The sequence below is a fragment of the Coturnix japonica genome, chromosome 2 (genome assembly GCF_001577835.2).
Source record: "Coturnix japonica isolate 7356 chromosome 2, Coturnix japonica 2.1, whole genome shotgun sequence".
Lineage (NCBI taxonomy): Eukaryota > Metazoa > Chordata > Aves > Galliformes > Phasianidae > Coturnix > Coturnix japonica.
The window spans coordinates 91,975,060-91,993,588 of record NC_029517.1 but is presented as its reverse complement, the minus strand read 5'-3'; the positions used below and the strand labels follow the sequence as shown (position 1 = coordinate 91,993,588).

The 18,529-nt window shown below is 38.4% G+C and overlaps 1 protein-coding gene across 1 annotated transcript in view; it reads right to left on the bottom strand.

Annotated features, from left to right (window-relative positions):
* Positions 1-1,095: 1,095 nt before the first annotated feature.
* YES1 (YES proto-oncogene 1, Src family tyrosine kinase) overlaps positions 1,096-18,529 on the bottom strand; it is a 45,548-nt gene continuing 28,114 nt past the window's right edge. The window contains exons 2-12 of the mRNA XM_015855336.2: positions 13,878-14,150; positions 10,974-11,073; positions 9,989-10,087; positions 7,810-7,913; positions 7,279-7,428; positions 6,954-7,109; positions 6,501-6,680; positions 5,403-5,479; positions 4,904-5,057; positions 4,165-4,296; positions 1,096-3,402 (exon numbers count right to left, since the gene is read on the bottom strand). Coding sequence (XP_015710822.1) covers positions 3,194-3,402; positions 4,165-4,296; positions 4,904-5,057; positions 5,403-5,479; positions 6,501-6,680; positions 6,954-7,109; positions 7,279-7,428; positions 7,810-7,913; positions 9,989-10,087; positions 10,974-11,073; positions 13,878-14,142 — 1,626 coding nt within the window. The 5' untranslated portion in view covers positions 14,143-14,150 and the 3' untranslated portion in view covers positions 1,096-3,193. The remainder of the gene's footprint in view (positions 3,403-4,164; positions 4,297-4,903; positions 5,058-5,402; positions 5,480-6,500; positions 6,681-6,953; positions 7,110-7,278; positions 7,429-7,809; positions 7,914-9,988; positions 10,088-10,973; positions 11,074-13,877; positions 14,151-18,529) is intronic.

The window sequence follows — 18,529 nt, the reverse complement described above, 5'->3', positions numbered from 1 at the left end:
CTCTAGCCCCAACAGGCTCCAGGAGACTTTCTTTGTTTAAGGCCCTTTCTAAGGCTGGTGTTCAGCAATAAGAGCTTGTCACAGGCCCAGCGAGATGGCAGTTGAGCGGTTGCAAGTATAAGAACACATCGGGTTCTTTTCATAACGCTTTATACTAAAATAGGGAAGTATTTTATCCGAACAGTAGGATCATACACACTTTTATGTTTGGAAGTTTACTCAGAAATAGGAAAATATTCTGAAAATGCTACAGACTGAAAGAATGAATGACACAAACAACCTGCAGGCCTGTCACAAAGAGCAGACATGGTAATGGTGGGATGGACAACAGGGAGATTACCAGAAATTACACAGTTGTTACCATCAAAAATAGAAAACATTAATTACATTACAGGACATACTTAAAATATACAGTAAATGTTGCAGGTCACAGAATCGGTATAAATGTTCTTAGTGCTCTGTTATGAGTCATTACTGAAACGAAACCAGCTGCTGACAGCACCAGCTGCCTCATCTATGGTGGCACTGCACGTGAACTTCAGGATCTGTGATCCAAGTTGTACTGGCCTATGAGACAGATAACATTCAATGAAATTGAGATGAAACACCAGCTACCACAAGAACAGACTTATAAAATTCCCTGAAAGAATTGCGCAGGAGCCACCAGAGGCTGCCAACAGCAGATAAAGGAGGGGGGAGAGGCCCCTACCCCACAGCCCAGCTGCCAGTTGGGAGCCCACTTTGGAAGTTCTCTCCCGAGAACCCCAAGCCTGCCTGTCCATCCAGCTGTTATATGAGACTTAAAATACGTCCAAACAAAATTGTTCTGGCCAATTCCTGCCAAGGACTTCTGAACTGTACTAGAAAATATCTCCCATTTGACACCAATAGTTCATAACACATCGCAAAGTCAGCATCTTTTAAAGTATACTAGAACAGTTGACAGAGGTTAAAAATACATCCCAAAGTCATCGAGACAGCTACAGCTTCTAAGTTCAGCGTCCCCTTTTATCCCACTCCTTTCCCCTCAATAAGAAGACCACTCTGCTTCTGTTCCCCCCCTCTTGATGTCTCCTCCCCTCCCAAATAAGCAGATGCAATCAAGGAGAAATTTATTTCGAACCAATTCTGCAAAACAGTTCAACAATGCCATACTTTATAAAAATACTTAGTTACATAATTAGACTTATTACTATTTTTTATATAAAAAGTGTGAACGTGAGTTTTAAATTCTGTTAGGGTTAAGAACCACATCATCAAGATCTTCAGGTGAAACAAATAAGTTTTCATAAACATACAAACTCTTTTGGAGAAGCCTTATAATACACAACCATTTACAATGAACGCGTTCATTAAGTTAGTGTTTTATTCCTTTACTATACAAGTGTTATTACAAGGAACTGTTCCATTCTGTAATTAAAATCCAAACAACGCCAGTGTCATTCCTGGCATTTTTGTTATCGCTGTATTAATACATAAACTCACATAATTGTGTTATTTATTTTAAAATACTTAGAAAAATTAAAATTCCATCATATATATATATATTTAATTTTTTGTTGGTTTTCGTGGTTTGTTTTTTTTTGTTTCTTTGTTTTGTTTTTCTTACATAAAGCCCTTTTAAAACGTGATAACCACAGATGTGCAGGTGACGAGCGATGACGATGGAGAATGAAAAACGATGGCACCGTTCTTACACAGATCTGTTTGGTAGCTGGATTCAACTGAGTATAAACTCATTTAGTACCAGAACTACATCACCAGCTTCTCTGAAGATCATTTTTTGTTGGATAGCTTTATAATGCTAATATAAATTCAAACCTGACTGTTACGTATGAGTTTAGTGTTTCAAAATTAAAGGATATAAGCTCGACAAGAAATTCAAAAACGTCATGCAAGTCGCTGGATAAAAGACATGATGTTATTGCTTGATATGTCAGTAGCCAAAGAAAATGAATTTGGATGTAGTGTGGAGCTGGGCCGACTGCCAGCAGATTTCAATGTCGCTATATTCGGACAATATTAAATACATTTTCTCCCTTTAGCTTTTAAGTTTTCACATTTTCTTTTGTTTATTTTTAGTTAAATAATTCGGCAGGAAGGGCGCTAAGAGGGAAGAGCAACTGTGTCTAGGGTGTCTTAATAGTCGAGAAAAGCAAAAGTGCAATCAAATCCCTGAACTAGTGACAACTAACATTTGTGGCACCCACCCTTACTAAGACACATAAGCCACATACAACAGTACCAAATCTGTCTCTGCAAAAAGGACTAAGAAGTGTCCATTTACCAGCTCCAGCCTAGCTCTCGCAGTGAGCTTTGTTCAGGTAGTCTTTCCACTTAGGAGCTCACTGTAGGATTGGAACTTCCAATTTTTAAAGGATTTTCTTCCCCGATTGTATCACATAATTTCAAGTCCAAATATCTCCACTTTATCACATATTTTTATAAAATATGACCTCATTTTCTAGTTACCTTCATTATTCTTAATTAGCTATGCAGAAAGAAAAAAAGAATCTCTCATGCTACTTTCCAGTTATAATAATACAAGTATTAGCACAGTGCGTTATGCTAATTTCACTATTGAGGTGTACCATTCAGATCAAGTTTGTCACTCACTGTTCCAATTTCTCTTTTAAACTGCCTACCCTCATTCAGTCCATGCAAGAGGAAGCTTGAAGATCAAGACTAAGCATCAAATATGGTTGTCCCATATTTGGTGGGGGGGCACATAATTTTGGACACAGGAAGTTTGATAGAACTGGAATGGAATTGCTTGGTCCCACAAAGTTCTTCTGCTTTAAAAACGTCCTCCCTCGAGATCACTTTAATTCCAGACAATTCCCTCTTTCATCAGATGATTAAATGTTGGACAAATAAAGGATATGAAACGTTGTTTTTTTCTGCTACCGTTCACACCAACACTCATTTTACTACCTCACGTTTTCAGTAAGCTTCCTTTTGGACCCTGAAACAAGTTGGGAAATAGGAAATAAAATACAGACATGTCATTGGTAAATTAGATTATAACACCTGAAAAGTGGTTTTGTGCAACTGTATTATGAAATTCCAGTTTGTCATTAAGAGCATGCAAAGTAGCGAAGATTTTCTTTCCTTTGATTCCTTACAGACCTCCGGAATTCTTTGCAAGTCTTTTACATTTGGCAGATTTGTGCATGTTATATAGACTTCTGGCTTATAAATTGTCCCCAGGCTGGTACTGTGGTTCTGTAGCAGTAAAGTAGTCCTCCAGGAAAGACTGTATATATTCAAATGTTGGTCTCTCATCAGGGTCCTTCTTCCAACATAGTTTCATTAACTCATGGAGAGATTCCGGGCAGCCCTGTGGGCAAGGCATCCTATATCCACGTTCCACTTGTTCCAGAACTTCCCGATTCACCATTCCTAATAAAAAGAAAGCATCTTAACTTTGAATGACATTATACAAAGAACAGATAGACAAGGTTTTTCAAGGGTACCGCAATATTGTTCACCATGCGCATATGAATCTATTATATCAGCACTTGAATGAATTTTTTTAAATCTTGGATTAAATACATTTCCTAATAAATATTTCACTGCACTGGATAATTCCTCACTACTTGGTTCTCCAGTTTTATAGTTACTTGTCTGTTTTGTTATAGAACATTTACCAGCATCTTGGGCTCGTTCTTTCAAAAAGAAAGACTTAAGCACAAATACCTTCTGCCTCCCTTGGGTTCTATTCCATTTGGAATAAGGCCAAGAAAAAGGCATTATATGCCTAGCATGACTGCCTTACAATTCTACTCATGGCAAAATATCCAGTAGGGCACGTTACATACGTTTAGGTTTGAAAAATTGGTCTGGTACTTTCTCTCTAGGATGTTTACTGGGAAACTGTATAAAGTGGAAAGATAGGTAGGAAAACATAAGAACACCCACTAATCTGAAAAGAACTATCAGTCACATTCACAAATGCTATCACTTTAAAATACTTCAAAAATCATATAACAGTCACCCTGTAAATAAAACAAGTATCTTTGTGAACAAAGGAACCAGTGAAGCGTGACCAGGTTTTTATCTCTGCTTATCTACTGTGGGCTCTGGATGGAAGTAAGAAAAGTCCAAAAAGGTAATTTGAGAAGCACAGAATACCACAAAGAGAAGAAATCATTTTCCTCTTACCTGGATACGGCACTCTCCCCTTTGTTACCAGCTCCGTCAGTAAAATTCCAAACGACCACACGTCTGACTTGATTGTAAACCGACCATACAACGCTGCTTCTGGAGCGGTCCATTTAATTGGAAACTTAGCTCCTGCAAACATTAAAAAGACAGATATCTGACTTCCCTTTTCTTCACGCATCATTTGCTTACACTTTAAAATATTTTATATACAAGAGTACTGCTCTCAAGTATTTTTTACAGTTTGCTTTGTTGGCCAAATTCAACGCGGTTAAGTGAAGGGTAGTTAAACACTGGAATAGGCTCCCCAGGGAGGTTGTTGAGTCGCCATCCCTGGATGTGTTTAAGAGCCGTTTGGATGTGGTGCTCAGAGATATGATTTAGCAGAGGGTTGTTAGTTAGGGTACTATGGTTAGGCTGCGGTTGGACTTGATGATCTTTGAGGTCTTTTCCAACCTGAGTAATTCTATGATTTCAAATGGGAAATCAAACTGGAGCAGTCTATAACTTTTGGAAGCAGGTAAAACCTCTGAGATTCGTAAATACGGTTCAAAATGTGGGGTAATTTTCAGAAAGCAAAAACCTGCACTTAGGCAGAATGACATCCAAAAATAGCTGCAAAAGGACACATGATCTTTATTCATAGAGACAGAATATAATGACCTTCTGCTAAATGTAATAGTTCTAAATAATCTTAAGGTAACTGGACTTACTTATTCAGTAAATAAATCAGACTTACCTTGCCTCGCAGTGTATTCATTGTCCTCTATTAACCTTGCTAGACCAAAGTCTGCTATTTTACATACAAGATTGTCTCCTACAAGAATGTTGGCTGCCCGGAGATCCCTGTGGATGTAGTTCATTCTTTCAATGTAAGCCATGCCATCAGCAATCTTAAAAATAAAGTTTTATTAAAGTTACTTCTCAGGACTGCGTACATTTATCCCAAGCATTAAACTATATCCTGTTATTTAGTTCCATTCTCACTGTGTAAGTACAGGAAGCAGAGCATAACAAGAACTTGCTGCACTGGTAAGCACCTGCCTGGATCTCCATTATCTAATTTCTAACTTCGGTGATTTCTTTTCAATAAATTGTAAAGTTACAACAGGAAAATCTAAGACAGAACAGCATACAATAGCTGGAGTGTTGAATATTTATACTTAGTTGGTATCTGATATAGCTTTAAGTCTCCTCTCTAAATACAAAAGACAGTTTTCTTGTCTTATATGAAGTACCTGAGCAGCCATGTCCACCAGCTGTGGGAGTTTTAAGAACTTCCCTTCTCCTTCTTTCAGGAAGTCTAGTAAGCTGCCTGTAAAAGACAACACAATTCAGTGAAGAACTACAGAAAAGCACACGTTAACCTGACCTGAAAACACGGACATGAGGCTTTTTTCTCCCCTAGGCGTTAGTTAATGCATTCAGCTCCTAGTACCTGAGTTTGAAAAGCCCTCATTTCCCAGAACACAACTCAATGAGTATGTCTCCAGTTTACTGTGCCCTGGTACTCACTGCAAGTTATGGCCAAGCATTTTGATATTTATTTTAGTAATACTGCCATTTGAGGACTATATGCCTAAGGATTTTTGCCTGATATTCCTGGTATCCTGCTTCTTCTTACTTCTAATATGCTTATAGTGCTTATTTCCACACTCAGCCTGAATCTCTAAGTCTTCATATTAGGAGCAGGGGAAAGGGAAAAAGAGCAAGGGAAGAAGGATGAAGGACTGAAATCAAAGAGATATAAAAATTCTAAATTTCTAATTCTAATCATAATATATAAATTTCTAATTATAATATATAAAGATATAAAAAATCTAAAATTCTGCTATTTTAAAAAGCCAACCTTAAAAACATATATATTATTATAGAAAAGAAAACAAAAATGAATAAACAAAATTAAACAAAAAACAAATAAACAAACAAAAAACCAAAAACAAACAAAAACCCACAGAAAACAAGTGATTCTGCGGTCATTCATGAGCACAACCTATCTACAAGGCAAGCATGTTAGTTAAAGCGGTACTCCCAGCTACCACACCCAATTTAAATGTACCAGGCACTACTCACTAAAAATAAAGGGAAAAAAACTATCAACCATGTACTTGGAAGATGAGCAAGGGTGACACAGATGTGCAGAAAAATCATGTCTCCACCCATGATCTAAATCAGAACTGCTTCAAGTAGGTCAACCGTTGCTCATTTTAATTTAATCAGAATTATCATTTATACTTCAGCTTCTTTAAACCTAACATTAATTAAACATATCATTTGTTGCTGCGATCTTAAATAATCTTCTAAATGTACCGTATTTGGACCACTCTGTCACACACCTTTTGTCATGAATTCAGTGACTATGTAGATTGGTTCCTCAGAAACAACAGCATACAGTGGAACAAGCTTGTCATGTCGTAATTTCTTCATGATCTGAGCCTCCTGAAGGAAAGCTTCGGGCATCATTGTACCAGGTTTAAGTGTCTTGATTGCTACTTTTGTGGTTCCATTCCAGGTTCCTAGAGAAGCGAATAAAACATTACTCCCCACTACAAAATTAGGGATTTTCTCCTAGAAGTTTTGGTTCTCTTCTTCTGTTTTTTTTTATGTAACAGAATAATCAAAATAATTAACTGCATCGAACATTATTCTTAACTTTTTGTGTCTAAATTTAATTGGCATCTTTTTTCTTCGGTTATTTATGATATCATATTTAAAGATTCTGAAAATGACTTGAAATACTACTAAAACATTCACAGAGATAACTGAAAGGTATCACGTTAAGCTCTTACCCATCCATACTTCACCAAAACATCCTTGGCCCAACTTAACTTCCAGCCTCAAAGACTCTCTAGGAATTTCCCAGGCATCTTTTGCTAGTCCCTGTGTTTGTGGTTTCACTGTGGGACACACAGTTGTTAGCTTATGACACAGTCCATCAGCATGCTCTGGAAAATGGAAAAAATAAGCTTCAGAGATAAGCAGTCGTAATGCTACAGTAAATGGAACATCCTCATGTTGACAAAAGAACTATTACATTTACTGTTAATTTGAAAAATGGGCTACATGTGAAGTTTTTCTTCCTCATCATATGTCCAAGGCAGAATTTAGGCTTACCTCTGTAGTGCTTCACCAGCTTCTGTAGAGATTCAAATTGTGCTCTGGTTGTGATGTAGTATCCACCATTGTCAAGTTTTCTGATTTTGTAGTGTTTCACATTATCACCTCTGACCTCATCCCAGTCACGTATGGAAAGGGAGTAAGCACCTAGAAAATAAGTCATGTGCTGCTTCACCAAAAATGTAAAAGCACGGAATCATACACCCATAGAATAGGCTGGGTTGGAAGGCACCTCAAAGCCCACCCAGTTGCACCCCACGCCATGGGCAGGGCCACCCCCCACCATCTCAGCTGCCCAGGGCCCCATCCAACCTGGCCTTGAGCACCTCCAGGGATGGGGCACCACAGCTTCTATGGGCAGCTGTGCCAGCACCTCACCTCCACAAAGCACAAGCAACACATCTCCCCCGGTGTTGTTACATAATTATGAGTGTGCACATGTGTATGTATAACAGATATAAATATGGCCATCCTGCACACCTTTGCAGGGGTGGGAGAAGAAGAAGAGACAGACAGTGATACACATACCTTTAGTGGTTTCGCTCTCTCTTACTAAGAAAATACCACGCTGGTTCCCAGGATTTAAAAGTAGTCTTTCTGCATCCTTTCTGCCCATTTTACCAAAATACCACCTAGAAGTCAAAGGAAATATGTCTAAATAAAATCTGCCCATACTTCAATAGTCATAAGGTCTGGAAATCTCAAGCACTGACCAGACTACTAATAATACAAAGCAGTTACAGATGAACAAAAGTAATGATATCCATATAATCAGAAGATTAAAATGACCTATTTCTACACGACTAATTTCTGTTGTTAGCAAAATACTTAAGAGGCTTCTGTCTGAAAATATTTTGTATGGTTCAACAATAGGTATAAACAACATTAATCACTGGAAGGAATACACTCCTTATGGTAAAGAAGTTCATAGGTCAAACTAAATCAGATGGCAGTGAAATTGTTGGTAGTATTCTCAAAACATTGCAGCAACCCCATATGTTTTCTTTAAGAAATTTCAGCCATATGTTAAAGAACAGCATTTAACACAGAGGAGGTGTGTGGCAATATCATGGGATTACAGGTTCATTCAGACTGGAAGAGTCTCTGAGGAGTCTCTGGTCCAGCCTCTCACTGCAGACAGGGAATCTGTGAGATCCGACCTGGATGCTGGGAGTTGTCCAGTCCCCTTGAAAACCCTAAAAGACGGATACTACACAGTGTCCAGGCCCTGTGACTCTGCTAGGCTGCCCATCCTCAGGGTGAAAGGCTTTATCTTACTTTCAGTTGGAACCTCCCCATTGTACCTTCAGTTGTGACTCATCCTTCAGTAGAGGGAGCACTTTTTTCTGACATTCATGTAGAAACACTCCTGCGGTACTGAACGTACTTCCCTCCATCTTTGTTGTGACCTTCTAATATTGACAAATATACAGATGTTTTAACACACCTGCTGTTTTTCTTGCCTAAATTCTTTCAGAAAAGGGATTTCTTCTACACCCCAAAGAGTTGACCAACAGACAGCATAGACCATTTTCATGTCTAGACTTCGCAATAAAACATTTCCTAAATATATTTTGATTATGTGTCTTGGAAGTCATAGAATGGTGTAAAGTGTAAATTTCCAACATTTTAATATGGGACTGTTGTAGCATCAAACAGATCCAGCATTATAAGTGTTGGAAGTTGGCAAAAATGTAGGTAAGAAGGGATCATTTTGCTGACACGCAATCAGAATGGCCTGGGTGATCACTTAGGGATTTAAAACATATCTTTACATTTTATTGTGTTTTCAATTTGACTGCTGAAGTTGACATGCAAATTTAGAATTGATCAAGAGACTATACATACACCTGAGACAACCTGGATGTAAAAAGCAAACCTGAATCCCACTAATTACTTCACATGAAAATGCCTCTTCCCAGCACTATGTAAATTTACAAATTATACTCTAAAGTGTTATTTTATAAAATAATAGTGGGATTAACTTGTTCTTTTATGTGCTTTAAACGTTTATAGTATAGCAGCATTCAAAAGCCACAAGGATAATATAGACCCTATCTCAAGCCGCTTGCAATATCAAAGTCTTCAGGCTTAGGAAAGACCACTTAAAGAAAATCCTTCAATTCTAAGAGCAGATGAAATGCAAGGGCCTGCATTGTATATAACAGCAGGCCTTTTTTAAATAGCAAAGGCCCAGGTGAGAGCAGCAGCAACATGCCATGTTCTCAGCTTGAAATTCAGGAAACATCCTGGAAATTGGGCAGTTTTCCCAGAAGTGCAGTAGGAAATACAAAAGAGCCCAGATAACGTATCAGGGAATTGCTTATTGGCAGAACTATGCCAGTGTAGCACATGAAAGGCCTAGAGTAGAGGATGTGCAAACCCTTAATTAAAGACCATGCATTTTTGCTCTTTATGAAATACAGAGCATATCTTCCAGTTCTCATCTTCATTGCTGCACTGTTCCATCCTTTCTCCCTTAGCTACACATAGCAAGCAAGCATAAAGCATTTGCAGAAGCAGCCACCTCACATCTACTAACACTTATACCTTTGACAACACCCACACAGCATTCCTATCCTTTAATTAGTGGTATAATTCTACTTCACCCTTAAATGCTACATGCAGTAACTGAAGTGAACGTTATTACAGGGCACTAAATGCAGAATAGATAATAAGAACAGATTGACAGGATGCAATGTCTTACTCTTCCGCTTGAATGGAGTCTGCAGGAGCTACATAATTGCTTGGGATGTAGCCTGTTTTTCCTGTAGCAATGGATCTTGCTTCCCACCAGTCGCCTTCCCTGCAATGTAAGATCGATTACCTCTTCCACACATGAGCAATACATCAGTCCCAAACTGCTGAAGCATCTTCACATAATATTGCATTCTAATTGAGAAGGCAACAACTATAATTTGCGCTGCAGCTGAACATATTTCTTCTTTTCACTATAAACAATATGAGTGCCTTGCCTTTTAGAGGAAATTTTAAAGGTTTTTTTTTGTTGTTTAAAGTAAGGAATTTATATATACAAAATGCAAACTTGCAACAAAACATTTTACAGTGGAGATGTATGACAGACTTCCCAGTTCTCCAGTCTTAATCTGCCTCAGTCCTATCATTTTCCCTGTATGATGACTGTAATCAACACACAAAGCTAATAAAGTGAGCTAATAAAATTAGAGACCTGGATGAGTGAAAACTGCTCTGTCTATGTATTAGAGTATTTACATCAGCTTTTGGCTGTTCTAAGAAGTCTTCAAGGTGAAAAAATAGTTTCCCCTTTTCCAGGCTTCTATAAATCAAGGCATAAGATCAGAATAGTGCTGCAACTAAACCAGAAAATCAAACATGTATCCCGGATGGATGTGGAAACCAGTAACACTCAGAGCATGACAGACTGTGCTTTCCCCCCTCTGCTATTCTTCACTGTAGAAGGGAATGAAAGGATGCAGCTTTGGGATTCCCCAGACACTACATCTTGACATCTGCCCCCAACATGACCTCAGCCCCAAAGCATCATCTAACCAGTATCACTATTTCAGTCCCCATCTGTGTCGAGTCTCTTATTCAAGAAAAAAAATTCCAACCACTCTTTATTGAAACACAACACTTAGATTTCAAGGAGTGCTGAGGATCTATTTATTCCCAGCAACACCCCAGAGAAGCTTGTGAACAAGAACACTTACGTGTTGTTTATTATCTGGAACCGTTCACCTTTCTTAAATGAAAGGTCATCTGTAGTTCTAGCTTCATAATCATATAAGGCCACGAATACAGTAACACCACCTTGAAAAAGAAAATAAAAACAAAAAGATACAGCTTTAATGCTGCAGAACTTGATTTAAGTACTGCCCTTTGAAAACAACTCATCAATTTTAATTCAGAAACAACTGAAGGCTTCGGGTTCAAACTGCTGGGAGTCTCCAAAAACTTCAAAACAAACTGCACAATATCTGGAAAGATACTAATATAGAAACAAGAGAAATATCCATTTCTCCTGAAAGTGTAACACTAATTAGAATAATGAACCAAAGCATTCAGGTGCAAGTCATTAAATAAGAAAACCATCATTGATTATCAGTGTTTGTGCATTCCTTACTATTTTTCAAGAAACAATTGATAAAACTCGCATACAATCCTTCCCAAAATTTGATTTCAACACTTTGGGTACCATACAAACCATTTTCACTCAGAAGTGTGATTTATTCTGTAGTTCAGAACAGTAAAATGCTTCAGGTGAACAGCACCAGCACAGGATATTTTAAACAAGGAGACACAACTCAAATGAATTTTGAAGTCTCTTGTTGATGTTTTCTTAGTGAATCACCAACTCACTTGTTCAAGTTTCGTGAATCACCAACTCAAGCTACCTGGGGTCAAAACACTTCTCCTTCAAGAGGATCCTCTCATTAGAGCAGAGTTTTCACTCTCTAATCAAGGACTGGCTCTGGAGAGAACTTTCCTTTGCTGTTCAGTAGGAGAACTAGAGGGCAGGAGTGCAAACACAGCTTCAAATACGTCCATTTTCTGTTCTCAGTTTCACTGCAGTTCTGTGAATTTGTAATGTCTGATGACAATAGAATGGATAGTACAGGAGCAGAGTGGATTTAACTCAGATTTCTTTTCCAGTTCTGCTCCAGAGGACTAAAGATGGTCCAACTCTTTTTCAGCATCACTACAGCTATGCTGACAACAGTATCATCTTTTTATAAGACATCACTGACGGACTGGGTAAGGACTATGGACACTTACGACATGTTTGACATGTTTTCTTTCCCAAAACAAAGGGCCTCAGATCCTGACTCAGTGTTTATTTGTGACAAACACTGAAAGCTTACAGCCAGATGAAGTTTCCCATTTAATCCATTAAAAAAAACACGCAATTCTCATTGATCTAAAAATGAGAAGTGGATTTATTGAACAACTGCTGGTGCATTTTTGTTTAAAAAGTGTTTGTGTTTGAGGATGAACAGCTTCCTGGTTTTACAGAGCAAGGAGGAACAGTTATATAAACAGTATCTTTTTACCTGACCATAAAATGATGGGGGCAAGTCAACCTGCCCAAATCCACACCTATGAGGTTCAAGACCTATTTTTCATGAGAAATCTCTCCTATTGAATCTGAGCCAAGACATGACATGCTTAATGACTAGGATCAACAGGGACAGGCAAGAGATCAGCCCTTCTGATCTTGGCAGAAAAGGATTTACAGTAGCTGAGGGGGTAACATTCCTGGTGTCTGCTAATACCCAGGAGGGCCTGCACATAGTGCAAGAGATTCCAACGTGAACAAAGAACCCGGTCAAATGAGAGGCAATACACAGATCTTTCTTAAAAAAGAGAAAGATTTCTGTAAGCACACAAAACTTTACTTGGTAGAGCTAATGAACAAAAAGAAAGGCTGCCATCACTTCACTTTTGCATGTGCTCATCCAACACCGGGTTTCAGATGGGCTTAAAAAATCTGAGATGGGATGGTTACTCATTTTCACTATTTGTTTTTTACTGAATTTCCAAAAAGGAACATGAGGTAATCAGCACCTGACAGTTCACATTTGCTTTTCTGAATTTCTTAATGTCGAAGCCACAGCAGATTTTTATAGACCTCAAATTAGTTGTGTTTAAAAGCTTTCAAATTCCACTGTAGTGAAGTAAATATTTAAGCAGTGTAATTGTGCTAACACTAGAGTTTTGTGGGAAAACTAGAAGGCTGATACAGTATGATTTGCCACATTTTGTGAAGTGCCCATACAAGGTTTCTTCTCCTCTTTTCTGAACCTCCCAAATAAAAGAAAATCAGTTTCCTCTCAAAAAGATCCAGCAAAACTAAGTGAACTACTGGGATCAGCCACGTGCACAAGAACAATCTTTTTTTATGTTTTAGGGTTTTTATAGAAAGGCACATTTGTGACATCAAATATGTATATTGCTTTAAAATGCTGCATCTTCAGAGACTATATGTCAGCCAAGACAGCCTCTGCATCTTGTAAATTCTACTTTTTTTCAACTTAGACTTTAATATGTCCATCAACAGAAAGAATTCTGCTTTTATTTAACACATCTTGTTTGTCTATCAGATTACACAGCACATACTGATAACCTGATTATCTTTGTAATTGAACAGATTCCACACTGCCTTGATGCAAATAACTCACAGTTAATAAAAATAGTCTGAAAGTCAGTTTAAATCACAGTATGAGTTTTCTAAATTTGAGATGCTTTTCATTTTGCCTCTTTCTCTAAATGTGTACAGCCATTATTCCATGCACATCCCATCAAGAACAATGAATGTCTAATAATTTTATCACCTATTTCCATTATCTCCTTTAACACGTCAAACACCTCTGTGTTACGGTCCTAAAAAACACAAAAGCCAAAAAACCCAGCCCCCAAGCTCCATTCTCTAGTAGGTATGGGCTGAATTATTATCTCAGTAGAAAAGATAATGAAAACCAAAAGGCAATTTATTTTAAATTCCCACTTCTGTGTGGCAAGGGGTAGTGACATTCTTTTCATCTTCTTATTTTTAAATATGACTGTGAAGCTTACAAATGAATAATAGTACGAGAAGAATTGTATGTAATACTCACCTGTTAAAGTACTAGGATATGGACTTGGCACAGCTGAAAATGAAGACGATGCTCCTCCAAAGGGTGTCATTCCTGAGGGCCCTCCAAAAGGAGTCATGGAATGACTGTTAAAATTAACTGCTGATCCCTTTATTGCCGGTGACTGTGTTGCTTGGCTGGAGTCTGACCCGTAATGGCTGACGTGGGAACTAATAGGTTCTGGAGTGTTATCAGTCCTGTATTTCATGGCTGGACCTTTATCTTCTTTGCTTTTAATGCACCCCATGGTTGCTTCTGTGAAAATGAGAGGAAAAAATGAGTTCATCTGGATGCTTCATCTTTTGATAGCTAAACACAGAAGATTCCCTACCACAATTGCTGAGAATGCTCATTTACTGTAAAAAAAAAAACCAACACCAACAAAACAATAAAAACCTCCACCAATTGCTACTGCCTGCAGATTACAGATTCCAATGAAAAAGGTTTCTGGAATAAGATCTAAGCTATTCCCAGACTAGAGAGGATGCTATTATTTTTTCCTACCACAACACAGACAAACAACGCATTCGGATTTTTCTTCCACTCATCCCATCTCCATCTCCTTGCCGGACACGGTAAACAAACAAACAGGCAAAAACCAAACAGCCGGGAAACAGAGTAGGAAGACATTGAAAACTCCACCAGGGAAATTGGGAAAGACTAGAAATTCTGAACAGAGGTGACAAGTACAGAGCCATGTAAGACATGATGTGAAGGAAACAAGTGGTGCGTCTCTGCTTGCTTTTTTAAGCAATAAAGACCTGTGCTGCGGGTGGCTTTACAACTAAGAATATCTTTAAAGACAGATGTAGGGAAGCCTCCATCCATTTTCAGCTCCCCTAATGCAATTCACAAATGAACCGTTACAATCATTGCTGCAGGACAGGATTAAGTTCCAGAGTTGAAACAGAATTAGAAGAATGTTTACAATAGTAATTACAACATCCAGCAGCTTGGAAACTGAACTGCACCCTGAATGGTGCCATCTTATGGCCCTGAGAGCCCAAGATGGCCACAAACTTCCATTACAGGCAGACTATGAGAGCTGTTTACTGCAGGAACACCTCTTACCTGCTGACAACCATCAGAGAGGAGAGAGTCACAAGCAATTATAATTACCACATCTTAAGAAGTCACCACCTGTCACTTATCAGGTGGTGACAACTGATAACAGGCATTTTCTAGCTTGCTCCAGCTGGGAAACAAATCAGAACAAGTAGAGGAGCCCGTTTCAGATGTAACACTAGCCCGATGTGAAAATTCCTAAGTTCTTAAGGGGAAAATAGCACCATAACACCCCAAAAACCTACTTTAACTTCAGCATCTCCATACTAATTCAATAATTGCATTGATTCTTTAACTATAAGTTAGGAAAACTGTTTCCAATTGCAAATCAATCCACCCCTCCTTGCCCCCCCTCCTTTCAGTCCTCTCTTATCTTGTTAACTATTAGATATAGAAATCTAGGACAAATTAAATCTCACAAAATGAATACTACCTTAATATAGCCACAAGGAAAAAACTTAGTTTTTCAATTTGAAAGTTACCTAATTTTCCCTTTTTAACAATTACAATATTAAAGATGCTATAATTTCCTTAAGAGTCTCAAATCAGAGTTCTTGGAAAGAAAAACATCCACAGCTATTGATGTACCATACAATAGTTAAAATTAACAATATTCACTTGTCATTTCAGTCCCGAGTACTATAATGCCCGACAGACAATTACTGGTGTAGAAACAAGAAGCAAGAAAATTAAGTAACTGTATTTTTACAAATCTCATCTCAGAGAAGGCACACCTTATTCCATCATTTACTACATCTCATGTTATTTCTGGCATCAATCTCATGTTATTCTATCAACAACTCATCACTATCAATAGGATTCAAATACACATGTGAGGAATGCACCCTGCCAACAAAGAATCATTAAGGTTGGAAAATACCTCTAAGATCATCCAGCCCAACCATCAACCCACCACCACCGATATCACCCAACAACCACATCCCTCAGTGCCACATCCACACGGTTCCTGAACACCTCCAGGGTTGGTGACTCCACCACCGCCCTGGGCAGCCTGTGCCAATGCTTCCAAAATCCTTTGGAAAAGAGGTTTTTCCTAATATCCAGCCTAAACCTCCCCTGGTACGACTTGAGGCCATTACCTCTTGACCTATTACTGTATTACTGTGTACCTGAGAGAAAAAGCCTTCAATCTATAGTAGAAATGCTAATTATTGACAGTGCAAGTGGACCAAACACACAAAACACATCCTTTTCCACTGCAAAACAGACGCTGTAACTTGAAGCACAATTTTCTGGCCACTTTGTTGCTTTTTGTGAACTCCTGCCTTACTCAGAGGCCTATTTCTTTGATTCTCTTTAAACAAGTGTAGTCAAAGTTTTGTTATGAACAGTGAATACAAGTCCAAAAACCCTTGTGGAAATAAGTTTGTTAACAGCAGCGATTCCCTACCTTTGGTTAAAAATTAAGCATCATGAGTGATTCAAAAGTACTTATGTTAATAAGTAGATTAGAACGAAAAAGTAAGAACATTCAACCACTTCCATCACAAACGTTTCCTCTGTCATTTCTGGTATTTGGTTAACTTGTAACAGACTGATAAGACTTCAAGATAGAAGCAGTTTTACCAGTCCCGTGGTAATTGACAATGCCACCAGATGACGCAATTATAACTAATATCACCTGTTATGTGGCTAGCAGCAAAAAGTTTCCATTGGTGAACTTCACTGCAGTAAAAATTCTTATTGAAGATGATGAATTCATTCTAGAGAAATATAGTGTGCATCTCTTAACGTAATCTTCTTTCTGGGGTTAAAGAGATTAACAGCAGAGATTCAATCGGCTCTTCAAGGAGGCATTCAGAAATAGGCAGACAAAAACTTAAACATTCTTCTACTCTGATAATTGCATACCCACAAAACAAAATTGCAGAAGCACAACACTTAGCTTTTGAAAGTCGAAAGCATAGGCGGAAAATTCCAATAAAGACTGTGTTTGAATTTAAGAGTAGAAAAGACAAGGAAGATAACGTAAGGGTGAGCAGCAGGGAAGAGAAAAATGACTGCCCACACCATGGGAAGGGAAAAAAAAGGGGGGTTATTACTGCTTAGTCCTGCAATATATTACTGGATCAAAGAAAAAATCCTAAGCAGCTGGTAGCGATGCTGGATTTGGTTATTGTGGTACTGCATTTGTTATTAAAAATTCTCATAACTCAAATAACTTACAACTATTTTCATCACCCTTTGATCAGCAACAAAACGTTCAAGAACAACTTTCTGCCCTAACATTCATGGATCTTTCCGAAGCACCAAACTCATTTTAGAAACGGACATAAAGATGAGAAGTTCTTGTTGGCTTTGCAGAAGTCAGTCCACCGACTGAAACAAGTGCTGATCGAAGTAAGTCATTCAGAATCCACAGATCCATTCCCATTAGTTAAGTGATTGTAGATCATAGAGCAACTTTGGTAGCTTGTTCTTCCTTTGAAACAAATACTTTCCTGTTGTATGTGATTAGTGCGCTAGCGTTTGGTGGGGTGGTTAGGAGTCAGCTTGTTGGAGGACTATCAGGAAGCCATGCTCCGAATGGCATGGAGTAAAACCACAGATGTCTTTCCCTGCTTTCTAGATAGAAGCTATCCTGTAGCAGAACATTTCCAAGAGGTAGTAGCTAAAATGATTACTGGAAGGATGGATGAAAGTTAGCAGGACGACCACAAGAATCAAGAGAACAATAAGCATACTCAAGAAAGAAACTGTCATCAAACAAGTGATTAGGGACATTATCTTGATTTGTGACATTTGGAGAAGTCATAGAAAAGGGCCAAAGTTCATCATGGTTCAGTACTCTACAAACCCTGCAGACAATGATACAGGCACCTTCAGAAGCCCTCTGTCAAACAGAGCTACAAGAGTCAGTGCTGCCCTCTTATTCTTCCAACTCAGTTTTAGAGCAGAGCACTAGATCATGTGGAGAACACTATTCAAAGCATCAAAAACTATGGCTTCTAAGGTGTTTTTTTTTTCTGCTTTCATTTCAGAAGGATGACTTACCCAGCCTAAGAAAAGCGAGTTTTCCCTCAAGAGACACAATATCTTATGGTACTGACAAACTGTTCCCTTGGGGTATATGTAGCCTGGTCCATCCTTTCCAGTGACTTCGGTACAATATATGAATCTGCTCCTTTGTCAAATGTCTTTGCTCTTTAAGGTTGATAGATATGGAAGTTACTTATTCAGTGGTTCCTTGTGACACTGCTTCTCAAAGTACTTCATGGAGGGTCTCTTAATGGCATGAAGGAACATCATATGGATAATGAACCAACAATGCAACATGCCTCAGAACTGTGTAGTCTTCCCGCTCTTCCATATTCTACCCATTGGAATCAGAAGTTTGAAGGACAGAGGTTGGGCTCAGGAACCCTGGAGGACCTTATGCTGGGATAGCCTCATGGTTCTTTCACTTACTGTCACTGATTTAATAATAAAAACTCCACCAGGGAAAAAAAAACCAAACAACACCCAAACCAATAAAACAACAACAAAAAACCAATTTTTCCTCTCGGAGCAAAACTGAAGGCATTCTGATCGCTTTTATTATGATCCAT